The sequence below is a fragment of the Diceros bicornis genome, chromosome 6, assembly GCF_020826845.1.
Source record: "Diceros bicornis minor isolate mBicDic1 chromosome 6, mDicBic1.mat.cur, whole genome shotgun sequence".
In the NCBI taxonomy this organism is placed as follows: Eukaryota; Metazoa; Chordata; class Mammalia; order Perissodactyla; family Rhinocerotidae; genus Diceros; species Diceros bicornis.
In genome coordinates this window covers 10888547-10915399 of record NC_080745.1, presented here as the reverse complement: position 1 = coordinate 10915399, position 26853 = coordinate 10888547, and the positions used below count along the sequence as shown (strand labels likewise).

At 40.6% G+C, this 26853-nt stretch overlaps 1 protein-coding gene across 1 annotated transcript in view; it reads left to right on the top strand.

Moving 5' to 3' along the window:
- Window positions 1–26036, top strand: part of GLUD1 (glutamate dehydrogenase 1) — a 40927-nt gene extending 14891 nt beyond the window's left edge. Inside the window, exons 2-13 of the mRNA XM_058542829.1 lie at window positions 355–435; window positions 1309–1364; window positions 2336–2399; window positions 7961–8055; window positions 12413–12592; window positions 13345–13482; window positions 13682–13819; window positions 14239–14319; window positions 15362–15485; window positions 16304–16395; window positions 23635–23697; window positions 24643–26036. Coding sequence (XP_058398812.1) covers window positions 355–435; window positions 1309–1364; window positions 2336–2399; window positions 7961–8055; window positions 12413–12592; window positions 13345–13482; window positions 13682–13819; window positions 14239–14319; window positions 15362–15485; window positions 16304–16395; window positions 23635–23697; window positions 24643–24762 — 1232 coding nt within the window. The 3' untranslated portion in view covers window positions 24763–26036. The remainder of the gene's footprint in view (window positions 1–354; window positions 436–1308; window positions 1365–2335; window positions 2400–7960; window positions 8056–12412; window positions 12593–13344; window positions 13483–13681; window positions 13820–14238; window positions 14320–15361; window positions 15486–16303; window positions 16396–23634; window positions 23698–24642) is intronic.
- The last annotated feature ends 817 nt before the right edge of the window (window positions 26037–26853 follow it).

Here is a 26853-nt window from a genome sequence, read left to right as displayed (position 1 = left end):
TTGTCTCTCTAAATTCCCAGGAGCCCTGTTTGATGATCTTATCTGCTCCTACCAGAAGGCAGAAACTGGACTTCAACACCAATCTTTTTCTCTTAGCTATTAGAATACTTAAAATCAAATTCAGTGCTCATTCTGTAGCTCTTTCTGGGTGTCTAATTAGCAGCTTTTCCTTTTGACTTTTCATAATGACTTTTTATCCTAAGCTACTTCAAGTGTTCTTAGAAATAACTGGGGTGTAAAAATGTAAAAAGTGTGGACATTTTCAATTTGTAGCATTTTTTTTTAACCTGCCAGAAGGGTGTTCTAAATACATCCCCTTCTTTCTCACTCCCCTTGTATTTTGAACACCATCAGGGATCCGTTATAGCACTGATGTGAGTGTGGATGAAGTGAAAGCTCTGGCCTCTCTGATGACCTATAAGTGTGCGGTGGTTGGTAAGTGATCTCCTTGGTTGCTACCTAATAAGAACTCTCTGGAGAAATAGGTTTACATGCAAGGTTACTTTTAAGATGTTAGAGAAATATACCTTATCTGAACTAATGTTTTTTTCCGAGTTGCACAGTTAAAGGCTTACATCATTTTTCAAATAGTCTTAATTAAGATTTAGTCTTTTTTTAAAATGAGGAACTTTTTGTAAGAACTAATTGGATTTTCTTTAAGTGTAGATCTTTGTTTACATCTCTTTCTATGCTCTGTAAATAAGACCAAATCATAGAAGGAAATCGTAGAAGGAAAATAAATATGCTGTTATCTTTTAGAAGTAGTAAAGCACACTGATTAAATATGCATTGTAACTTGCTTAGGCTTTTAATTTCCGTTCACTAGAATTTTAGTTAAAGTGCAGCGTTTTAGGAGAGATTGATGTGGGTTTATTTCTTGAATTTTCTGAAATTAAACCTTAAAGCAGGGGTCGGCCGGGTGGGTTAGGTTAAGTTCGTGCATTCCACTTCGGCAGCCCAGGGTTCGCAGGTTCAGATCCTGGGCATGGGCGTACTCACCGCTCATCAAGCCATGCTGAGGCAGCATCCCACATAGGAGAGGTACAACTCGATGACTATAATATACAACTATGTACTGGGGCTTTGGGGAGAAAAAGAAAAAAAAAAGGAAGATTGCCAACAAATGTTAGTGCAGGGCCAATCTTCCTCAAAAAAAAAAAAAAACCTAAATATATATAATGAACATTCCCTCATTTCAAAAAAAAAAAGCTTAAAGCCTCACACACTTGTAATGTTACATAGTGCTTTCTGCCTTTTGAATTTTGTTGTCCTTTATATGGAATAACAACTTTTAGCCTTCTATTTCAGATGTGCCATTTGGGGGTGCCAAAGCTGGTGTTAAGATCAATCCGAAGAACTATACCGTAAGTACTGAAGTGACATTTGTACATGCAGCGCGTTTACAAATGACTTGAAATTATTGGGCTTCTGTGTATCCCCCATACCAGTGGGATTAATGGTCTCTATTGCTTTTCAAATGAGTGGGAAAACAAGTAAATAATTAACTCATTGAGTGTTTTGCCATATAAAAGGTCACTTGCTTAATGTCAATGTCCTTCTTCGTTTTCTTACTTGATTAGAAGGTAATTAATACCGTCATATTCTTAGGCACTTATATCCATATTTATAAATTGCTATGATCTGAGATTTTTATACCAGGATCTCAAGGTTCTAGTGATAAATATCTTAAGTAATCTGGTAAAAATCTTATTGGTTATCCTATCACTTCCAAAATAATTAAAGCTAGTTGTTACTATATTGTTCTTTTTTTTTTTTTTTTTTTTTGGTGAGGAAGATTAGCCCTGAGCTAACATCTGTGCCCATCTTCCTCTACTTTATATGGGATGCCGCCACAGCTTGGCTTGACAAGCGGTGCATTGGTCTGTGGCCCGGGATCCGAACCTGCGAACCTAACCACTACGCCACTGGGCCGGCCCCTGTTACTATGTTTTATGGTACCAAATTAACATCTGTCTAAAGAAACATAATAAATATTTATGATTTTATTCTTTTTAAAGTTCACCATTTAAATGAAAATATGCCATAGGGATTGTTCATAGCGCCCTATGTTAGTACAAAGAGAACAAGAACTGGGATTTGAGCCCTAGTTCTACTATCTGTTGTTTTTATATCCTAATTTCTGATCTCTTTTTTTTTTATGTTTGAAATGGAAATGGCTGCTTTATGAGTTGTTCTGAGGATTACACAGGAAGATATATGAAAGCTCAAATAAATGACCTATAAATAGAAAATATGTTGCAGCTATTAGTTATCTCCACAAATAGTTTTTCTATCAAAAAATTTTTTTCATTTTTATTTTTGTTTTCCGTTACAGGATAATGAATTGGAAAAGATCACAAGGAGGTTCACTATGGAGCTGGCAAAGAAGGGCTTTATAGGTACGTATTGCCACGTAGGTTTCATCAAGTGGGAGTGTGAACATCCAAAAGTAATCATCTGAATTTAAACTCCTGTTTTTATCTATACATGCATGGATTGAGTTGCCCCTTTACCTTGAGAAACTGGGTTCTGTGATATACATGGTGAACATACTTGGGCCTACTTAAGACACATCTCTAATAGAAAAGTTCAGGTTCTCGGTACGCAGCGTGGACGCCAGGAGCGGTCACTTCCCCCTCTTCTCCATGTACGGACATAGGAAAGATTTTTGATCAGTATAACAGCATTGTACAGTCTCTATTGTGACATCCAGAAAAAGCAAGGCTGTACTTTTAGTAACTAAATAATACCTGTATTATAAACATTTTTTAATATGTAAAAAATCAGTTTTACAATAGTAATCCTGTTGTTCCGAAAGCAGTGAGAAATCTGATGCCTGTTGGAATTGGAGGCTTACACAGCCCTGTCCCTTCAAAGCAGTGGGCACAGGCAGAGGTGGGGAGGCTCAGGCTGTTGACTCATTCTGCCGTCACTGGCTGATTTGGAGGATTCCTGAGCCTCTTAATGTTTGTTGCTAGGAGCTTTTGCCAAACAGACTGAATTTCTGAGGGTACTGATCTTTTGCTTGATGTTTTTATATCATACTGTTATCTATGTTGCACAGCCTTGGTGGTCTAGTGGTTAAGATTCAACACTCTCATCACTGCGGTATTTGAAATACCAGCAGAGTCACCCATGGTACACAGGTTTTAGCAGAGCTTCCAGACTAGGAAGAAGGACCTGGCCACCCACTTCCAAAAAAATTGGCCTTGAAAATCCTGTAAATAGCAAGGAAGCATTGTCTGATAGAGCACAAGAAGGTGAGAGGATGGTGCAAAAAAACCAAGCAGGGTTGCACTCTGCCGGTACACAGGGTCATCAGGAGTGAGTCGTCGGCACTAACAAACAAAATGTTTGTTATGTTCTTTCGTGTGAGATGTGAATATTATTTTCTGTGATGTATAAGTACTCGTTTTTTAGTCTTTAATTTTCAAGCAAACCGAGTCTTTCTGTATATTTCTTTTCTTCTTCTAGAAGGATTCAGATTTGTTTTAATGAAATAAACAAAGTTATTTAATAGAATGTTTGCCCTTTTAACATAGTTTAACTAAGGACTGACTAAGATAGGAAAGAACATAAACGTTTTTTTTCCTCTTTTCTTGCCAGTATTCTCCCCACTGTTGTCAAGTTCCTACGAACTTAAGATATCCTTATTTTGAAATATGCCCCATTTTAAGGGAAAGAAGGCATAAAGTAAATTAATATAGAAATAAATATAAGTAACACTAGAACTTTACTAGATTTGGCCTGTCTTTCATAATTTAAAAGGCATTTGGGTTCTTGGCATGCCTCCTCCTCTGCACTCCTGTGAATTTTACTTGTACAGTCATTGCACAGGGGAAGCACTAGTTAATATGAGTTGACTACCTCCTTCACAGGAATGCCCACAATTTCTGAGAGTTGGTGAATTGAAGTCATGTTCAGCCTATTGGTAGCCTTCATAATTTTTCATATCATCTTTCCTCTTAGCTTAAATCTCAAAAGTATTTAATAGTCTTGAGTGGTTTCAGACTTTATTCAGTTGTATTTATTGCCCATATCTAGACTACATCCAGTTTAATTTCCTCTATATTGACAAGTACCTTATAGTTTCAAAGGTTAAAAAGTGATGCATTGATACAGAGAACAGATTGGTGGTTACCAGAGGGGAAGGGGGTGGGGGGAGGGCGAAAGGGGTAACTGGGCACATGTGTCCAGTGACAGATGGCAACTAGACTGTTGGTGGTGATGTGATGTAGTCTGCACAGAAGTCAACATGTAATTATGTACACCTGAAATTTATATAATGTTATAAACCAATGTTACCTCAATAAAAAAAAATTTTTAAAAAGTGATTCATTGAAACACTGAAAGCTTTAAATACTAGCAATTCGATTTCTTTGCTTATGTGCAAAAGCCTGGTTAACCCACAGTACAACTAAACCTGGTATCTAGGCCCAGAAAGCTTTGTAGCATAAAAGGGAGGCAGAAGGAGTTCTTTCTCTCCCTCCAAGACACAGAACTAGTCCTGGGCAAACCTTCTGAATTGGTGTCATTTCTCTTATTTTATGACTACCCCTTCCACAGAGAGTTTCAGGTTGCGAGTTAGACCTGAGTCTGTGTCCTGGCCCTGTCACCTTGTGTGAATTTAGTTAGGATCACCTTTTCTGCAGAAAAAGCCGGCTGGGATTTTGATAGGGCTTGCATTGAACTGTAGACTGGTTTGTGGAGTGTTGCCATCTTAATCATATTGAGTCTTCCAGTCAGTGAACACGGAATGTCTTTCCATTTATTTAGGTCTTTGTTAATTTCTTTCAATGATGTTTTGTAGTTTTCGGTGTACAAATCTTACACTACCTTTTTCTACGTTTATTCATAGTTTTATTCTTTTTGATGCTGTTCTAAGGGATAAATTGGTCTGCAGTATTTTCTCATGAGGTCTTTGATATCAGGATAATACTGGCTAATAGAATGAGTTGAGAAGTGTTGCCCTCTCTTCTGGCTTTTTTTTGGAAAAGTTTGTGAAAGGTCAGTGTTAATTGTGTTGTGTGATGGGGGCTGGCCCAGTGGCGTAGTGGTTAAGTTTGCCCACTGCTCTGCTTTCATGGCCCAGCGTTCACAAGTTCGAACCCCGGGCACAGACCGACACACCACATATCAAGCCATGCTGTGGCAGCGTCCCACATGCAAAATAGAGGAAGATGGGCACAAATGTTAGCTCAGGGCCAATCTTCCTCAACAAAAAGAGGAAGATGGGCAACAGATGTTAGCCCAGAACTAGTCTTCCTCACCAAAAAAAAAAAAAAAATCTGTTGTGTGAGTTTAGATATCATCTTTATAAACTGTAGTTTCCTTGCAATAGCCTGATGTCTCTGTCCTTTTCATCTTCTGTATCTCCATGCACCAAAATTATCCTTTCAACTCTACCCCTATGCTCCTGTTCTATTAAAGCAGTTACTTTTTTTAGCCAATTTTTCATCTTATTTATACTATTATGAGATTGAGTGATGGCATTTTAACTTTGCTGAGGGTAGTTACCTGTTTTAAAAAGGATGGACTTCAAGACCTGTTCTCTTTAAGGTATTTGAGAATTTTTCTGTAATTAGGAATTACTTGTAATCTGTGCATCCCTATACATTGATTTTGTATGGAGTAGAAAACTCACAAGCCTAATAATAATATTTTGTGATTTTGCTTTGGGTAGGGGAGCTGTCTCACCTTAGCATGTCTAGACTAATTGATGTTTTGTTTGTTTTGAGGAAGATTGGCCCTGCACTAACATCTCTTGCCAGTCTTCCTCTTTCTTTTTTCTCCCCAAAGCCCCAGTACATAGTTGTGTATTATAGTTGTAGAGTTGTAGCTCTTCTATATGGGATGCCGCCTCAGCATGGCTTGATGAGCAGTGAGTAAGTAGGCCTGCGCCTAGGATCCAAACCAGCAAACCGTGGGCGCCGAAGCGGAACGCGCCAACTCAACCACTGCACCACTGGGCCGGCCCCTACACTAATTGATGTTTTTGAGAAGTAATTTATCATTATACCTTTCTGATTTACAAGCTGTGTACCTCAAACTTGCCATGTGCCAATAGCCCTTCTCCAATAGAATTGTTATTTGAGACAGCAAGCTTATTTGACACTTGATATTGCTAAAAGCAAGCATAATACTTTCATAGATACCTCTGGAAAGATTCAGGAGCCATTTGTCATTTATACCTTAGGAGAAAAGCAGTATTATTAAACAATTTGTACTAACCTCTAGTTGAGGTATCTTCCTCTAAAGGAACGGAAATTGTGAGCAAACGGAAGCAGTAGAGCCCTTTTGTCAGAGGATGAGGCTAGAATATGGCATTAATCTTTCCAAGTTGGAGAGTTGTATGGGCTGAAGGTGGGTTTGGGGAGATTAGATTTCATGAGATTTATGAGATGCCTAAGGAAAAGGTACTAGGACATAGAAGAGTTACAGAGTAGGTGGAGGAGAGGGGCAGGAGTATAAAAAGCGAAGTTTGACCATTTTACAGTTGTTTTATGCCAGTCCTGTATGCATTACATCACTGCTTGTGCAAGGAAGCACAGGATCTAGGACCTGGGCCCCTGAAATGTGGAAGAATATTAAAATGTACCTTATCCTGTTGGTTAAATAGAAAGAACTCGAGTCCAGCCTTTATTTATTTGGGAGACTTAATAATTTAATCATTTTTAAAGCTGTATTTTTCTTTTTATGAAGATAATGAGTTGTATTATATAATTGAAACAATATAGAAAGATATAAACAAGGCTGAAATCCAAACATGGTAAACAGGTTTGTGCATATCTTTCCAAACCTCTGCCCGTACATATACACATGGAAATATGTATATAGATATATATGTAGAGAAAGAAAATTTTATGTAAATTGGAACATATCATACATGCTGGTATGAAACCTACTTTTTTCCACATGTATGTTTTGGTGGTGATTCCAAGTCCTTTACATGGACATAAATTCATCCTTTTATTCTTACTATTTTTTTTGTCTGTGAGGAAGATTAGCCCTGGGCTAACATCTGTGCCCATCTTCCTCTACTTTGTATGTGAGACGCCTCCACCACAGCATGGCTTGATGAGCGGGGCTTAGGTCCATGCCCCAGATCCGAACCTGCAAACCCCGGGCTGTAGAAGCGGAGTGTGCAAACTTAACCACTACGCCACCGGGCTGGCCCCTATTCTTACTATTTTTGATAGAGATATTTCTATGTATTCCTGCCTTTATGGATTTGAGTGAGCATCATTTAACACGTTTTTCCTGAGGTGTCACTGTGGCCATCAGTAATAGTGCTGTCCTCAGTACCTGTTGCTGCTTTTGAGCTAACTTCTTGTTGTCCTCAAACTTTAATTTGCTGTGATCTGAGGAATTGAAAGCCAAGGCCTAAAACTTTATGTACACTGAGTGAGCTTGAATACAAGGTCAAAGCAGCATTCTGCCATGGGTGAAAGTAGTATGGGGCTTAACACCATTGCTTCAGCAATGTGTCTTTTTCTACTTGGTGAGGAGGGCTTATACCCCCAGTAAGCGGTATGTTACTGTGCTATCATACACATATACTCCCTAACCACAGCAGTCCTCCTTGTGTAGGGCAAGATGGTGGTGGTATCTCTAATTGCAGTTTAAGGAGCTGAGGTCAGGAGAGGCCAAACTGATTGCCCATGCTTGCACATTCAGAAGTCCTGTTGAGTGGCTTATATCCGTTGTGCATAGCTAACTTCCAAACATACTTCCAGCAAGTGAATGCCAGCAGGAGAAATTACCATGTAACATTGGGTGTGTATAAATTTAGGAGTGAAACATTTAATGAGTATTTCTATAACTTCAATTAGTTATCTAAATGAAATCTAAAATTTTCTAGCCATGGTAGCTTTGTTATTATAGAGAATTACAGAGATCTCTGTGTTTGAGATGAGTTTATCTTAAAAACTGGTGCAATGCCCTTTCCCTGTGCCTCCAGGTCCTGGCATTGATGTGCCGGCCCCAGACATGAGCACAGGTGAGCGGGAGATGTCCTGGATTGCTGACACCTATGCTAGCACCATAGGGCACTATGTGAGTACCTACCAAAAGCCTTGAGGGCTTCGTTCGCTATCTACAAGAAATAACAATTAAGCTGATTATATGTGGAAGTGGAGAATTCACTTTTCTCCTCCCCTTTACTCATATCTTGATTTGCATGTTATGTTACTTCTGTCTCTGTTCTTGAATCGTGAATGTAGTAAACATGGATTGAGCTTTTACTTATATGCCACCCTATCCTAGATGCTGGGATAGGACTCTCAAAGAGGGGTCACCTACCAGGGCAGCACACTGGGCTGAGACACTAAAAGGGAAATAAAGAAGCATTCAATTCTGACTTTTCCCTCAGAGAGCTTTCATTTAAGGAGAAATTAAGACACATAAGCAGATAAGGTGTGGAGGTAGTGTAATACAAGGGTAGAGAGTTACGCTTTCTGGAAGAAGGCTTCCTGGAAGAGGTATTTGGGCTAGATCTTGAAAATGGGTAGAATTTGAACATAGGGAGATTTGGGGGATAGGTGGAGAGGCAGTAGAGCTCAGATTGTCTGAGGTAAGGCATACTTAGAAAAGTAATAGATAAGTGAGGAGGTAAGTGAACTAGGACAAAAATACCACCAAGCCCTGGTGGTTTTGTTTTACTTACTGGTCAGAGGGGAGCCTTTGAAGCTGATCCTTCCTTAGGGGAACGTGGGCTGGCAGAGGTGTAGATGGTGCTGGAGCAGAGAGATAATCTCCACGTGTGTCAGTGCCTGTCTTCATAGCCCAGGAGCCATAAGGGCTGGGGGGAAGCATTGGCCCATGACAGAGACAGACTCAGCAGGACTGGATTGGATGTGTGGTATCAAAGAAAAAGATGAGGTTGAGTTGGAGAAAACCAGAAGGACTTGAATGTGGGAGACTGAGCAGAGGTAGTGCCACTAATATAGAAAACAAGAAGAAAAACTAACTCTCTGTTCCTCAAAGGGTTGGAACCTTAAAAAAACAGAAACATATAAGGGGTAGGGAAAAAAGGGAAGTTGAAAAAGATATTCATTTAAAATATATATATGGAATACCTACTACATGAAAGGCTGAGTGCAAGCAAAGTATTTAGTACAATTGAGATAAATACTAAAAGGGGAGGTTTCAATGCTATGAAGAAGAATATTGGGGACCTGAGCAAGTCTTTGGAGGTAAGATCAGAAGAGGCCTCCTTGAAGATGTAACCCTCTGGTCTGCGCTCTGAAAGATGAGTAAACATCAACTAGGGGAAGGGGTGGGGGTCAAGTGTTGGAGGCAGAAGGAAGCACGTGGGTAAGAGTACTGAAATGCAAAAGAGGTGAACTTGAGACACTGAGGGAAGATTATGGTAGCCAGAGTAGAGAGCGAGGGAATAGGGCATAAGAGAGGCCAGTAGAGGAGGGTCAGACCAGATCATCGCCCTGTGAGTGACAGCAGGGACTTTGGTCTTTGTCCTGAAAACTGGGAAGCCAGTGAAGTGCTAATTAATTGTAAGCAGGCATGTGACACAGCTAAGTGTTCATTTCAAGCTTCTGTGTGGAAGGAAGAATGGGATTATTGAGGACAGGAGACTGTTCAGGAGCCCAGAAAAGAGGTGATATTGGGCTGCCCTAGAGTTGGAGACAAATGGACAGATTGAAGATTTCGGGGGACAAAAGCAGTCAGTTATAAAAGAATGAGAAGCACTGAAGGCTCCATGTTGTGGGTCTTGAGGGAGGGGTTTCTGAAAAGAGACCAATTCAGCAACTGGGTTGTCTGTGGAGTGGTGAGATTGGAGCCACTGCAAGGGGGTGTCGAGAGAGGGAAGTAGGGCATGAAGAGTAGCCTCCATCTAAGAAAAATGGCACTGGAGAGAGGCAGAGAGAAGACAACTTGAAAGGAGGCTGTTGTCCAAAGAAAAAGGTTTCTGTTGTTGTTTGGCATGTCCATTGACTGTATGCCACAGATTCTTCGATGTGAGAGATGGATAATGCAAGAGAGATGGGGATAGTGATGTAGCAAAGTCTTCCAAGGAAATAAAGGCCTAGTGAAGCTTCCTTTTAAGGGCCCTAGTGGAAAGATGAGCCTTGGAGAAGAAAGAGGAGGAGTATTTCTTCGTCTGAGAGGGAGGAGGGGGGCTGCAGCCTCCAACGGAAGAATTTAGAGATCAGTCTCCTTTCCAAAGGTGATGCGTCTGTAGCTGGGAGCATGGCAGACAGCCTAGATTCTAGAACTGGCTCCTTCATGCACCAGCTCTGTGACCTGTGGCCAGGGCCTTGAACTTTCTGCCTCAGTTTCCTCATGTGTAAAATGACAATGATAATAAGTACCTACTTCATGAGATAGTCATGAGGATTAAATGAATAACAATGTAATGCACTTAGAACAGTACCCAGCCCTTAGTAAGCACAAAAATAAATATTTATAAATATTACATCAGGTCAGTTGCACAAATCCCCTGAAATAAAACAGGAACAGTATGAGACAGTTCAAAGAATTTTTGTCTTGACTGCCATTCCCAAAAAGGTTGTTTTTCTGTGTCACCTTTTTATGTTCAAAGAACTCTGACTGTGGTCTCTTGTTATTTTTAAGCAAGACACTAGACTGAATAGTGCAGAGTAGTAGGCAATATATTGTTACTCATAGCTCATTCCCAATGGTGACAGCAGAAGAAAATTTTGTGAGACACTGCCAGCTGACCCTTGAACTGTCCCGATAGAAGACTCCTTCTTAAAGTGATAGGAAATGCAAAATCAGGGCCTGAGGTAAGGAAACCACAGGTTTTAAGGTTACTTATTTCCAGACAGGAACCTGAACCACACAGCTCCTCTTGTCTAGGCCTGCCCAGAAGTGCTGGCGTTGGAGGGAGAGTGTCATCCTCCCCACCCACCTCAGCCTCTGGGACGATTAGGTATGCCAGGGAGCTGGGCAGTGGGCACCATGCCTGACCTCACGCAGGATTGATGCTGTCAGCTCCAGCATTTGCATTTGCACTATTTGAAAGCTTTTGGCACTAGGTTGGCAATTCTGTATTCATACGTGTTAATTATTCATGTGGGAAAACTACTAATTCCAAAAATCACTTTGCTAGACTTTTTTTTTTGTTTACTTTTATTCTTTTTGTTGATAATTATACAACTGATACAATTCTGAGTTCTCTCTGGAAAAATATTTAAACAACACAGATAAAGACCAGGCCACTCTTGAGCTTACCCAGCTAGAACTTAGACTGCGGGGTAGGGGAGATGGTATGAGGTAAGGCACTTTATCTTGTTTCACATGGGTAGCAAATTGCATCAACAAGCTTATTAAATAGTGCGTACTTTAGCCACTGATTTAAAATGCTTCCTTCATTTTACATTGAGTTCTTGTGTATAATGGGACTGTCTCTGGTTTCTCCTGTCCCACTGATGGATTTGTCTATTCCGTACTGTTCTGGTTGTTACAGTTTATAGTATGTTCGATGCATTGGAAGGGAAGCCCTCCCTTCCTCTAATTATACTTGTTTCTGAACAAGAATACATACACATCATCGATTCAAAGAGTACAGAAAGATGGGTGGTGAGCACTGGTCCCCTCCCGCACCACTTCTCAGAGCTGACCCTGCTGCCAGGGGCACTCTGCTCACACATAGGCATGGGCCTCTGTGTCTCACCCTCAGTTACCCTTTTTATTTTTTTTAACTCAAATGATACCACACTAAATATACCAAAAGTTGAATTCCTATACGTAGAATTTCTGGGTTAATTGGTTATTTTTATTTTGATAGGTATTCCAAATTGCCCTGCAAACCCCTTAGTTACTTTGTTGTCTTTTTTTTTTTTTTAATTCTTGAATACTTTTGTTAATCCTCTCTTTTAGGTGAACTTGAGCGTTATCTTTTAAAGTTCTTTTTTAGAAGTGGCATTTTATTGAATTTCTAGATTAGTTTGATGGAAGAATATCTTTACTGCATTGAGTCTTCCCATCCAAGAGCACCATAATGCCTTTTCCTATCTTAGGCTCTGTTTGGGTGACATACTCAAGTCTTACGGCAGATTTTAAGACATTTTCGGGTGGGATGTATACCCTGACTTAGCAAGGCTTAAATATTTGTTGAAGGAATAATAGTTTTAAGCTGAACTATCTCTACTTTTGTGATATTGTTGTTTGTATTTACTTGATGTTAAATGCCTAAAAACTGTTTCTCTCATTGAAAAATACAGTCTACTTCATTATATATTTTCTAGGAACAGAAATGTGAAAAAGTGAGGCTTATCTCTGTTGGTGAAAGTATACCTTAAACACACACACTCCTAATGAGCATGAGTTAAATGAGAATGTGTTTCAACTTTAATCCTTCATCATATTGGTTCATCATAGAAATTGACATTGATGTTTCATCTTTTAAGTTTTGACCCTTTTTTTGCAGGATATTAATGCCCATGCCTGTGTTACTGGTAAGCCCATCAGTCAGGGCGGAATCCATGGACGGATCTCTGCTACTGGCCGGGGACTCTTCCATGGGATTGAGAACTTCATCAACGAAGCTTCTTACATGAGTATTTTAGGAATGACACCAGGGTTTGGAGATAAAACATTTGTTGTTCAGGTAAAAGTGTTTGCTTTCTTAAAAAATAACTGATACATATAAAGTAAATTTTTTAGTGTTTTTAGATTTGCAGTTTTTAAAATCTGATTCTTTTGAATCTCTTAAGTTTTAGAATGGATGTTTTTGGAGTAACGCATCCTTTGTTTTTTGAACCTTAGTATGATTCATGTGACTAGAACCAATTTAAGTATCTCTCAGATACATACGGAACTAGACCAACTTCTTTTGGTCAATATTTAAGTGGAAATTATATCTAGAAGGGGAAGTCTCAAACTATCATGAGTATACGGAAAGGTTTGCACAATGATCCAGATTTGAGGAAGAATTTGCTTGGTATTCAATTATTTTCCTTAGAGAAATCTAAATTAAGTTGAATGCTACTTTAAAATAGAAGTCATATTCCTCCTAATTAGTAACTTACCTTTTTACGACTGTAGGCTATCTGGTCATCAGGGACTGAGGACCTGGGTAGTGTGGTTGACACCACTGCAGTTTTATTATAAACCAACAAGGCTGCACCTAACTAAACTTATTCATGACTCATTTTCATAGATAACAAAGGGTTGGGTTCCACATTCTGAAACATAGAAATTTATTGTCAAAGAGAAGCCATTTAGTACATTTGTTTCTTTAGGTGAAAGGATTTTCAGAATTGCTTCTAAACTAACAGAATGTGTGTTGGTCGGATTATGACTCTTAACCATCTGTACTAGGCCTTTGATTTTTGTGTTGTGTGTAATTGTTCTTCACAGGGATTTGGTAATGTGGGCCTGCATTCTATGAGGTATTTACATCGTTTTGGTGCTAAATGTATTGCTGTTGGTGAATCTGATGGGAGCATATGGAATCCAGATGGTATTGACCCAAAAGAACTGGAAGACTTCAAATTGGTATGTTAATCTAATACCTGAACAGTCTGACTACTCTGAATATTGTAAAGTTGAAATAAGTCTTATTGAAATCTATTTCCATTGCTTATTTTTTTAAACTCAAAGAACTCTTAATAAATGAGTCTTCATATCATAGACACTAAACATAAATATTTAAACTCTGGTACATCCATTAATTCTGATTTTCAATCAATTACAGCAACATGGATCAATCCTGGGCTTCCCCAAGGCAAAGCCCTATGAAGGGAGCATCTTGGAGGCCGACTGTGACATACTGATTCCTGCTGCCAGCGAGAAGCAGCTGACCAAGTCCAATGCACCCAGAGTCAAAGCCAAGGTGAGAGTACGATGGAGCCTGGGTTCAGCCTCACCAGTGTGGAACGACATTGAGGGCAACAGAAAAGGTCTAATTGGGTTTCCTCTTTTTTTTTTTTAACAGCTTTATTGGGATATAATTCACATACCATACAATTCACCCAGTTTTACAATTTAATGGCTTTTAGTATATTCACAGAGTTGTGCAACCATCAGCATGGGTTTCCTTTTAAACAAACTTCCAAAAGTAGTTAGGGAAATAGAAAGGTGAAGAACAGTTCTATACACTTTATAGAACAAAATAACTCTTATTAATTTAATTTAAACTGGAATTGTGCTTCTCCCCAGAACCCCCTGCCCATATATGCACATCTGTTGCACTCAGTGGAGGGGATTTCATAGTGTTATTGGCATTTCTCTATGTTCCTGACTCTCTTGCAGATCATTGCTGAAGGTGCCAATGGACCAACAACTCCGGAAGCTGATAAGATTTTCCTGGAGAGAAACATTATGGTTATTCCAGTAAGTCATCTCTGTATGCCAGGTTTTATATGTGCTTGGAATCCTAATTGTCTTTTGCAAGAAATTGAGGCGAGAGAGGGGGATTGTTAGTATCTCAAGCTGTGGTGAGTTCTTCGTTTTTATTTTGCTTTTGAGAAAATATAGCAGAAGTGTGATTAGTATAATAAGCCTGTCAGTTTTCACTTTGACCTGAAATACTATTCTAACTTAAACTCTAAGATTTTCTGTGATTCCTGACCTAGTGCATTTCAAGTGTCCCTTGCTGTTTTACTCAGAAAGCTAATATGAGGAACAAGTAGCTTAGGTTTTTCATTGGATAAGCATGGGTGTCTGCCAAAATGTTATTGGGGGTCCGGCCCCGTGGCTTAGTGGTTAAGTGCGCGCGCTCTGCTGCTGGCGGCCCGGGTTCGGATCCCGGGCGCGCACCAACACACCACTTCTCCAGCCATGCTGAGGCCGCGTCCCACGTACAGCAGCTAGAAGGATGTGCAGCTATGACATACAGCTATCTACTGGGGCTTTGGGGGAAAAATAAATAAAATAAAATTATTTTAAAAAAAATGTTATTGGGAATTGGAAGTTAGTGTGGACTTTTGATGCATTTTGAAGAACCCTCTTTGCTGAAAACACTGAAGAAATTCAGTTTAACTGAAATAAACTGCCCTCAGGTAGTTTATTAGACAGAAAGGTAATCTTTTGGTGAGACGTGACATGGACAATCCAATCCAGCGGTTAGTGGGCAAGCAATTCTGTCTGAGAACTTTTATGGTGGAGAAGAGACTCTTACCTAAAGTTGATCAAGTGCTTATTGATTAATAAACCAAAGAATTATTTTTCTTCCCAAATGGAAAAACCCTGAGACAGATTGGGAAGGGGGTTTGTGAAATTTAAGTGTGAAATTCCTGATACTATCTAAGATATATTTGGGAAGTATGAAGCTTAATCTGCTTTGATATTACACTTGAGCTCTTATGTTCATTGTAAGCTGTTATTAAAACCATTGTCTTCTCATTTCTTTGGTATTTTCCTGTCACGTCTCTAGGATCTCTACTTGAATGCTGGAGGAGTGACAGTATCTTACTTTGAGTGGCTGAAGAATCTAAATCATGTCAGCTATGGCCGATTGACCTTCAAATATGAAAGGGATTCTAACTACCACTTGCTCAGTAAGTTCTCATGATCTTATCCAAAAATAATCTTTTGGGCAAGCTAAAAGGCGGGAAAAAACTTGTACTTTAAGAGGACTAATTTCCTTTTTGTTGTCCTAGAGAATTTAATCTCTGAATAGAAAACTATATTATTTTGTCTCATGAGACTTAGACCAAATATATATAATTTATTTATGGGTATTTAGTATATTAACTCTCTCGAATATATTTATATTCAAATGTTGATTCTGTGATGTAGTGTTCCCAGAACATAATCTACAAGTTAGTGATATAAAGAGTATCGTTTTAAACCAGGACTTCCTGTTGATACTCATCCATTTCTGTCTCTGGTTGCTCTCAGCAAAGGCTTATCTAGTGTCAAGAATCTTTTGAGTCTTCTGATGAGAATACTGTTTTTCTTTGACCAGAGTAGGCTCCAGAGTTAGCAGTAGAATTTTCATCAAGCTGGAATGAGAGCAAGGCCTCCAGCTGTGCTCCTTTACTCAGCCCACTCTGCGAATCTGGGTGAAGTGTTCCTCCTATTTCCGTTTGGTTTTCCCTCAGCTTTTTCTTTTTAAAAGAGCCAAGGAAAAACCCTGGTAATGAGTGTTATGGAAACAGAGCAGTGACCTAAATTCACATTTATATAGAAATTTGGCAAAGTGCTTTATTCCTTTTCACTGAGTTTTAGATGATTAACCCTTTTATGACATTAGTGTTGAAGGTTCCTAAAACTAGGTATTAGTTTCAGATTTTGGATATAGTTTGGGACTACTTTTGGTTCTACCTCATTTTTTTTTCTACTAGCAATATCTTCATCTCTTGGCTTTTTATAGTGTCTGTTCAAGAGAGTTTGGAAAGAAAATTTGGAAAGCACGGTGGAACTATTCCCATTGTGCCCACAGCAGAGTTCCAAGACAGGATATCGGTGAGTGTGCGTGTGACTGGGTTGCGTCTTACACACATGACCTGCTCTCTTCTGTAGGCTCGGGCCAGGTGGATTGACTGGAGTTGAGGGTGTAATCAACGTGACAGTAATTGTATATGACTGGTGTGTTCTTCCTCTGTCATTATGTTCTAAAAGTGGAGTACGAATCCTAGTTTAAAATAAATAATCAATGGTTCTTCTGCTTTGGGTGCTTTCATAATACAGATGACTCAACAAGTGATTCAAACATAATTGTGAAGAAGTATGTATTTTAACTCTGTTAAGCTTCAGAGAAACAGAAAGAATTGAAAAGTAAATGTTAGGTTGAACTACATGAAAAATTGAAATCGCTATAGGGATTTGAATAAGAGTTAAAGAAAACAGATTAGAAAAGTTAATTTATGTTAATTAGCCACTGACAGGATGTATTGATAGTGCATACACATCACGAAGGGAGCTTCTTCATCAGTAAACAGCAGAAGACATGAAGAACAAAGTCACAGAAAATAGGCCTAGGAAAGAAGGTTTAACCTCCTGGTAAAGAAATACGAATGAAAAGAAGGTTTCTTAAACAATTAATGGATCTTAACACTACCTATGTCTGTGGTGAGACAGTTGTGCCTTTATTCTGATGACAGTGCAGATTGGTGCAGCTCTTTGGAAAATTTGAAGAGTTTTAAGGTGTCCTTGCCCTTTGACACTTTAGTAATGTCCCGGACCTCTGGGAATTTATCCTAAGAAAATACTTCTAAAGGAGAAGAATGATCCGTGTGTGATGATGTCATTGGAACTGTGTTTGCAGTCAATTATGTTTGATTTAACAGTCATAATATATGGCAGGGAAATGGCTAAGTTATGATATATCTTCTTAGGAAATATTGTGTCATAGAAAATAGTTTAAGACTGTATTGCAACATGGGAAAAAGTTAAGGATTTTGTTTTGAAGAAGAAAGGATGCTTTTGCCACTCTGGCTACTAACTGGTCCCCTAAATGAACCCTCCCCTTTCACAGAGCCATGTCTCCGTTAGTTCTGGTCCCTCTGTGTGGAACGCCCTGACCCACTCCCTGCTTAAGTATCACCGCATCTCTGTGGCTTCCCTGAAAGTCCCCTCTGTGTGCCAGAATGTCATACATCCTTCCATCACAAGTGCCTCACAGTGCATGGCAGGACTGGCTACTGCTGCCGCTCTTAGATGGGCTTCCTGCTTCTCCTGGTCGCCCCAAGTCCCAGCACATGCCTGGCACATAGATTGAAACCGAGGGAGGGAGTGCAGAAAGAGGACAGCCAGATAGTTAGGAAGACAGCTCTGATGACTTTCTTTTTATCTTTTTTTAGATAATCTTTACCCAGTGTATTGGTCTCCCGGTTTTCAGATGCTTTCAGTGCTTCTAATTTTAGACTTGAGTGCTATTTCTCACCTCTTATTGACTGACTTATTGCAGGAGTCTTGTAATAAGTGTCAGTTCAAAACTAGTTTTTTACAGCTCCTTCTGTCTAGTGCCCCTCCCCAGCCATGCTCTGGCCCTACCAGGACCGACATCGTTGATCCTGCCATCTCCTCACTGTCCCTCCTCACCCCTAATGTCCTCAGTTCTCTCCTTATCTGACTTAAATCCCCTGCTCCGTCACTGCAGTCACTCCCTGGTCTTGTTGCGTTCCCCCTTACCCCCTCGTTAACACCTGAACCCTGCTGAAACCCAGGTCTCTGCCCCTCTGTACCCCTGTACCCCTCTAGCTGGAGGCCCTGCCAACTGTTCACACCCTGACCGACAACCTCAGGTAGGCTCCCAGAGCTGCCCAGCAATTGTACTGCTTTTCCCTGTTCGTTAATTTTCTCATTTTCCTGATTGATTATATCGCATTTTCTTCTCTTCTCTCTCCCCTACACTCCAGCTCATGACCTGGTATCTATTCACAAAGAACATCCATGTCTCCCCGCCTCCTGTCTGTCTTGTGTCATCTCTCCTCTTGCTATAGAGCAGCTCTTTGTGCTTCTGTCTAAGCCCGGCTCTTGTTCTGGGCCTTGGATGGCCTGTTTTCAACCTCTCAAATGCCCTGCTCAGGCAGATCTGCCCCTCTCCCTCCTGCATAATCAGTTTTCCCTCCATTCAGTCATTCCTATCAGTGTACCAAAGGCTGTCTTGAAAGCATATAAATCTTAATCCCACTTGCCCTTCCAGGTTTTGCTATTTGTATTTCCCTTATAGCCAACCTCCCACAGAGTTGTGTATACTGTCTCTGATTCTCCTGTACTCAGACCTACTCTAATGCCTGTCACTCCACCAAAACTGTTCTTGTTGAGGTGACCAGTGACATCAGCATTACCAAATCCAGTGGTCATTTTTCAGTCTTCATCTTACTTCACCTGTCAGCAGCTGTTGTCACAAGTGATCACTCCCCCTTGAAGTATTCTTCTGTTAGCTTCCAGGACACCACATTCCCCTGGTTTTCTTCCTGCTTCACCAGCCGTGCCTTCTCACTGTCTTTTGCTGATCCTTGTCATCTCTCCACCCTCTTAACACTGGAAGGCCTCGGCCCTGAATTCAGACCTTTGGTGAGCTCACTCAGCCTCGTGGTTTTAAGTCCATGTATGTGCTGTCTCTCCCACTAGGATATAAACTCCATGAGAACAGCGCATTTTTGTTAGTTTGCTTCCTGCTGTGTCCCCAGTGCCTAGAAGAGAGATTAGCACATAGTAGGTACTCAATAAATGTTTGCTAATGAATGAAAGGGAAAGAAACAGCAGTGTTCCATCTGTAAAGAAAGTTTTTTTCCTCTTCCTAACTTGGTAGAACTAAAAGTTGAACCCAGGGGCCGGCCCCGTGGCTTATCGGTTAAGTACGCGCGCTCCGCTGCTGGCGGCCCAGGTTCGGATCCCTGGCACGCGCCGACGCACTGCTTGTCCGGCCGTGCTGAGGCCGCGTCCCACATACAGCAACTAGAAGGATGTGCAGCTATGACATACAACTATCTACTGGGGCTTTGGGGGAAAAAAAGTGGAGGAGGATTGGCAATAGGTGTTAGCTCAGAGTCGGTCTTCCTCAGCAAAAAGAGGAGGATTAGCACGCATGTCAGCTCAGGGCTGATCTTCCTCACAAAAAAAAAAAAAAAAGTTGAACCCAAATGTTTTTGGGTTTTGGGTTCTGATGCCAATCCTCCTCTTTTTGCTAAGGAAGATTGGCCCTGGGCTAACATCCATGCCCATCTTCCTCTACTTTATATGGGATGCCGCCACAGCATGGCTTGATGAGCAGTGCGTCGGTGCGCGCCCAGGATCCAAACCTGCGAACCCCGGGCTGCCGAAGCGGAGCACGCACACTTAACCACTGCACACCAGGCCGGCCCCCCCCCAAATGTTTCTTAATTGATACAAATGTTGTAGAAATATACCTTCTTAAGTGAATACAGGCACACCTTGTTTTATTGCACTTCACTTTATTGTTCTTCACAGATATTGCATTTTTCACAAATTAAAAGTTTGTGGCAACCCTGCGTTGAACAAGTCTATCAGTGCCATTTTTCCAAGAGCATTTACTCACTTCATGTCTCTGTCACATTTTGGTAATTCTCGCAATATTTCAAACTTTTTCATTATTATTATGTTTGATTTCATGATCAGTGATCTTTGATGTTACTATTGTAATTGTTTTGGGGCCCCACGAACCATGCCCTAAGATGGGAAACTTAATCAATAAATGTGGTGTGTGTTCTGACTGCTCTGCCAAGTGGCCATTCCCCAGTCTCTCTCCCACTCTTCAGGCCCCTTATTCCCTGAGACGCAACAACAGTGGAATTAGGCCAATTAATAACCCTGCAATGGCCTCTAAGTGTTCAGGTGAAAGGAAGAGTCACCTGTCTCTCACTTTAAATCAAAAGCTAAAATGATTCAGCTTAGTGAGCGAGGCATGTTGGAAGCCAAGATAGGCCAAAAACTAGGCCTCTTGTGCCAAACAGGTAGCCAGTTGTGAATGCAAAGGAAAAGTTTTTGAAGGAAATTAAAATTGCTACTCTGATGAACACACGAATGATAAGAAAGCAAAACAGCCTTATTGCTGATGTGGAGAAAGTTTTAGTGGTCTGACTAGAAGATCAAACCAGCCACACATTCCCTTAAGCCAAAGCCTAATCCAGAGCAAGGCCCTAATGTTCTCTAATTCTGTGAAGGCTGAGAGAGGTGAGGAAGCTGCAGAAGAAAAGTTGGAAGCTAGCAGAGGTTGGTTCATGAGATTTAAGGAAAGAAGCCATCTCCATACATAAAAGTGCAAGGGGAAACAGTAAGTGTTGATATAGAAGCTGCAGCAAGTTATCCAGAAGATATAGCTCAGATAATTAATGAAGGCCTTCTATTGGAAGAAGATGCCATCTAGGACTTTCATAGCTAGAGAGAAGTCAATGCCTGGCTTCAAAGGACGTGCTGACTCTCGTGTTAGGGGCTAATGCAGCTGGTGACTTTCAGTTGAAGCCAATGCTCATTTACCATTCTGAAAATCCTAGGCGCTTAAGAATTACTAAACCTATTCTACCTGTGCTCTTTAAATGGAGCAACAAAGCCTAAATGATAGCACATCTGTTTATAACATGGTTTACTTTTTTTTTTTTTTTTTTTTTTGGTTTTTTTTCTTGTGAGGAAGATCAGCCCTGAGCTAACATCCATGCTAATCCTCCTCTGTTTTTGCTGAGGAAGACCGGCTCTGAGCTAACATCTATTGCCAATCCTCCTCCTTCCCCACCCCCGGCAAAGCCCCAGTAGATCATTGTATGTCGTAGTTGCACATCCTTCTAGTTGCTGTATGTGGGACGCCGCCTCAGCATGGCCGGAGAAGCGGTGCGTTGGTGCGTGCCCGGGATCTGAACCCAGGCTGCCAGTAGCGGAGCGCGTGCGCTTAACTGCTAAGCCACGGGGCCGGCCCCCATGGTTTACTGTTTATAACTTGGTTTACTGAATATTTGAAGCCCACTGTTGAGACCTACTGCTCAGAAAAAAAGATTCCATTCAAAATATTACTGCTCATTGACAACATACCTGGTTCACCCAAGCGCTCTGATGGAGATGTACACTGAGATTAATGTTTTCATGCCTGCTAACATGACATCCATTCTGCAGCCCCTGGATCAAGGAGCAATTTTGACTTTCAAGTCTTATTATTTAAGAAATACATTTTGTGAGGTATAACTGTTATAGATAGTGATTCCTCTGATGGATCCAGACAAAGTAAATTTAAAACGTTATGGAAAGGATTCATCATTCTAGATGCCATTAAGAACATTTGTGACTCATGGGAAGAGGTCAAAATATCAACATTAGCAGGAGTTTGGAAAAATTTGATTCCAACCCTCATGGATGATTTTGGGGGGTTCAAGACTTGTGTGGAGGAAGTAACTGCAGATGTGGTGGAAAGAGCAAGAGAACTAGAATTAGAAGTGGAGCCTGAAGATGTGACTGAATTCCTGCAATCTCATGATAAAACTTCAACAAGTGGGAAGTTTTTCCTAATGGATGAACAAGAAAGTGGTTTCTTAAAATGGGATCTATTCCTGATGAAAATGCTGTGAAGATTGTTGAAATGACAACAAAGGATTTAGAATATGACATAAAATTAATTGATAAAGCAGTGGCAGGGTTTGAGAGGATTAGCTCCAATTTCGAAAGCAGTTTTGTGGGTAAAACGCCATCAAACAGCATCACATGCTACAGAGAAAGCATTTATGAAAGGGAGAGTCAGTCAATGTGGCAAACCACATTATTGTCTTATTTTAAGAAATGCTTTTAGCAACCACCACCCTGATCAGTCAGCAGCCACCCACATCGAGGCAGGACCCTCCACCAGCAAAAAGATTGCGACTCAACTGAAGTGATAGTGAGCATTTTTTTAGCAATAAAGTTTTTTACTTAAGGTATGCACATTGTTCTTTTAGACGTAATGCTATGGCACATTTCATAGACTACAGTATAGTGTAAACATAACTTTTGCATGCACTGGGAATCCAAAAAGTTCTTGTGACTCACTTTATTGCAGTGCTTTGGAACCAAACCTGCAGTTTTCTCCAAGGTATGCCTATAGAGTATTAATTGGATGAAGTTCAGCTTAGATAACTTTTGTTAATGACCCACTTTAGGTTTTTATATAGCATCTAAGGATATGTGTTTGATAGCTATATATGTCATATTAGGAGTAATGGTGATAGTTAATTGTCCTAAAATTTTAGAAAGCATTCCAAAAAACGAATTAGGCAGAGAGATCTGTTGAAACAAATTGACTTACAGAGATAATTGGCATTGGAAGGAGATAAGCTGAGTTGGTGGTCGAAGGCCCTGGGTTATATCCCAGCTCTAAAAATGGCTATCTGTAACCTTGCCAACTTCTAGTCATCAGTTTCCTCATCAATAGAATTGGAGGGTTAATCAAAGAGCTGCTAAGATCCATCCAGCTTTAAAAGTTGGTGGCACTGCTGAATATACAGTCAGGATCCTACCCCAGAGCTGCTGTCAGGGGTGACCGGATTCCTTTCTGTGACCTGTGTGGTGTCCCTGTTCAGCTGGGGAACAGAGGCGAATGCACCGTGACATGAACAGTGTAACGTGTTGCTGTGATACGTCTGCATCTCAGATGGGTGGGCGATGCTGATCTCCCTACTTGCCCTCATGTTTCTTGGTCTGTACTTTTCTGTGTTCATTGTTTTACTGTGATCTCATTTCGTGAGTATTTGTTTGCTGTCAAATATAATGAAAACTAAGTTGTGCTTAGAACGCAACTACTTAAATAGGTATCAAGATGCTATACGAAAATTAAGTATGTCTTTACTGAAAGACAAAACAGTTCTGTTCTGCCTGTCCGTATATTGACGTAAGAATCCTTTGTGGGCCAGCCCCGTGGCTTAGCGGTTAAGTGCTCGCACTCCGCTAACTGGCGGCCCCGGGTTCGGATCCCGGGCACGCACCGACGCACGGCTTCTCCAGCCATGCTGAGGCCGCGTCCCACATACAGCAACTAGAAGGATGTGCAACTATGACATACAACTATCTACTGGAGCTTTGAGGGAAAAAAAGGAGGAGGATTGGCAATAGATGTTAGCTCAGAGCCAGTCTTCCTCAGCAAAAAGAGGAGGATTAGCATGGCTGTTAGCTCAGGGCTGATCTTCCTCACAAAAAGAAAAAAAAAAAAGAATCCTTTGTGCTCTCACAGATGAGGTGTGTCTTTGGGTGATCCTGTTAAACTTAATTTCTCTCTCCTAATAGGGTGCATCCGAGAAAGACATCGTGCACTCGGGCTTAGCGTACACCATGGAGCGCTCTGCCAGGGTATGTGTGCAGATGCTGTTTATGCTTCCACTCGTTCCGTGAAGAACAGCTCAGCTGTGATGTCTCAGCTGCCAGACTGTGTGTGGTGAAAGGAAAGAGCAGTCTGTGTACATGTTCCTCAGTTGTGTATAGCAAAAACGCTTGCTTTTTCCATCTTAAATGATGAGCAGTGTTATTAGGGTCTTCAGTATGTTTACTAGGCTTTTGGAAATGAGTAACAATGGCAAGTTAGGAAGGAGTGATATTTGGCAGTTAGCTAAATATCAGGTACTCAGCCAAACTGGATTACAGCTCAGTGCCCCACTCTATTACAGCTACTAGGAACTGCCTTACTGCAGAATTTGGTGTAAGTAAAAGGTTTTTTGACCACTTAATCCTTATTTCAAGGCCTTAAACACATTTGAGTCTAGTTTTCCTAATTTTTTCTTGAGCTTAGATTCTATCCACTTGGCTTTAAGTTGAATTAGCATAAGCTGCTATTAATGGTGGTGTTTGTTGTTAATTTTTTTATTGAGCGTAAATTCACCCTTTTAAAGTGTACAGTTTAGCAGCCCTAAGTATATTCCCAAGGCTTTGTCGTCATCACCACTAACTCCAGAACATTTTCATCACCCCCTACTTAGTTCTTTTAAATTATCACAAAGTATATCAGATGCCCTCACTTCAGATAACAGCATGTCTAAAGGGCACAGAGACAGCTCACATCTAAAATTCTAAAGAGTAGCTTCTTACTGCCACCTAGTCAGTGCTTTGTGTTAATTCCAGAGAGTTAGTCCTTCGTGACTAAAGGTGATTCTGCTGCCTGAGCAGTTTCTCTTTGGCTGCCCAAGTCCTGGACTGACATGGTGACAGGGAGCTTGTACCAGGCCCACATGTGCTTTGTGTGTTCACGGTCTGGCTGCTTGAGTTGGAGTGGTTTTCACTGCGTTTTCTCCTTCATTTCAGCAAATCATGCGCACAGCCATGAAGTATAACCTGGGATTGGACCTGAGAACCGCTGCCTATGTCAATGCCATCGAGAAAGTCTTCAAGGTGTACAATGAAGCTGGTGTGACCTTCACATAGATGGATTATAGCTGACTTCTTCACTACCCTTTTCACCTCTTCATCTGCAGACCTATCACAAGTTTACATGTAACCACAGAAATCTCCTTCTCTCATGAGTTAGTAGATAATGGACACCATTCTCAACAAGTCAATCCAAATCAGCCCCTTAAGAAGAAAGAAATTAAAGTTAGGGGATCATGTACAAAGTGTGAAAGCAGAAATGACCTATGCCAGAGAGCCATTTGGGTCTTTCGCCTTTCGGTACAAGTCTCCATCTGGCCGCGGTGTCTTGCTCCGTGGCTGTTTCCCAGCACGGGCAGAGCTATGGCCCCAGGAAGGCATCTCTTGTCCAAGAGCAGGTGATGGCTTACCGTGTCAGCTCTGGACAGGCTGAGACATGCCGTCACTTTGACACATTTAAGAAGCAGGTGTGTGGCATTTTCAGAAGGTGGCATGGTCCTCAAGTGCATTATTGGTATTTTACATCAGCAAAGTAACTCAATTTTACAGGTTACAGACAAAATAAAAGCTCTTTCTCTTAATGCATTTTATTCTTTTAGAATAAAATAAGTACATGCTGCTGTAATAAAATTGCCTTTGATCACTTAACAAGCCTAACCCTGACTCAAGCAGTGAATGCCTATAAACATAATAAATGAAAAAAGGTAGTATTTTTGTAACATAAAACAGTATCATTTATAGCTTATCAATCATGTGTTGTTGTCCAGCAAAAATAAAAAGACCAATAGAGAATTAAGTTATCTTCATACCTGCAGGTGATGGAGGCTATTTTTGTTAAGACTGTCGGAATTTACTAACCACAATTATGACATATAGTCCAAAGAATGCAGTAACCTCCTTATCATGTTAGTTAATTGTTCTTCTCTTTTGAAGATTTATTGTGTTGACTAATTAAACAATAATTCAACTAGAGTGTCCCAGAAAAAAACTGCTTGGGCTCCCTGTTTGGAGTCTGGCTGGCAGCTCTGAGCGTTGCCAATGGCCCCGACTTGGCCTGACTTTGTGTCCTCTTTCAGAGGCCTCGCGTTCTGCTCACAGCTTCATTAACAGTGGGCTGAAAACAACCTCGGGTTGAGTGTTTTGTTTGGTAGTTATTTGGCAAGGGCCTTTTCAAAAGTAGTGTCCCAATGAAGTACTAGATATTATTTATGTAAGAATGAGCTTTTTTTTTAAACAATAATATCCTTTCAGAAATTTCTAACTACTTTGTAACTGCATGACTTAACCTGGTGATAAAAGCAGTTATTAAAGTCTACCTTTTCCAAAGCTTATGTTTCTTTTCTGTGTTCTTATATTTGATAGTGTTTCGTTTAGTAGATGATAAAACTACAGTTGGGTTTCTAAAATTCTTGAAACAACCACCTACATAACATTTCTTTCCACTGTATTGTGAGCTGCCCAAATTTTATTCTTGAATTTTTTGTTTCATTCTGTTAAGTAATATCAATGGCTATTCTTGGGGAAGAGTTTCTAGTGCTTAAAGCTGATATACTGAAGTAATTTTTAGTGCGTTTTTTTAATGAAGGAAAGTTTCATTGATAAGGGTTTTGTTTTTAATAATTTAGCCCTAGAATATAGCAATTTAAGACAATACTAACTGTACTCAGCAGAACTGGATTCCAGACCTGATTCCACCAATGACTTAGCTGCCAAATCTGGAGCATAACTTTCACCTGGACTCCCTGTCCGCTTCCGATTCTGCCTCTCCATGGTTCTGAGCATCAAGTCAGATAGTGATAAACAAGCGCCCTAGCACCATGGGTGCAGTGAACCCTTCCTGAGCTGGTGGTGTCTACTTGCCCTCTAGGTGGAGACTGAAATGTGTTGGGGGAAAGTGACACGACAGCAAGTTCCAGAATATATGGAACAGTACCAGATGGGGCAGTAGATTCAGTTGTGGCCTTCGGCTAACATTGAGAGTATTTATAGTGATTTTTTAAAGATTAAGTGTACATTGACAGGTGTTATTGATTGCTAGAAAACGGGTGTTGTCCATGCTAGCTGAATAAAGACAAGACAGCCACTGGTGTCAGCCTTGGTTCCTGGAAGTTTCAGTTAGAAAATTCCAGTCAGTTACTCTTCTGGCTT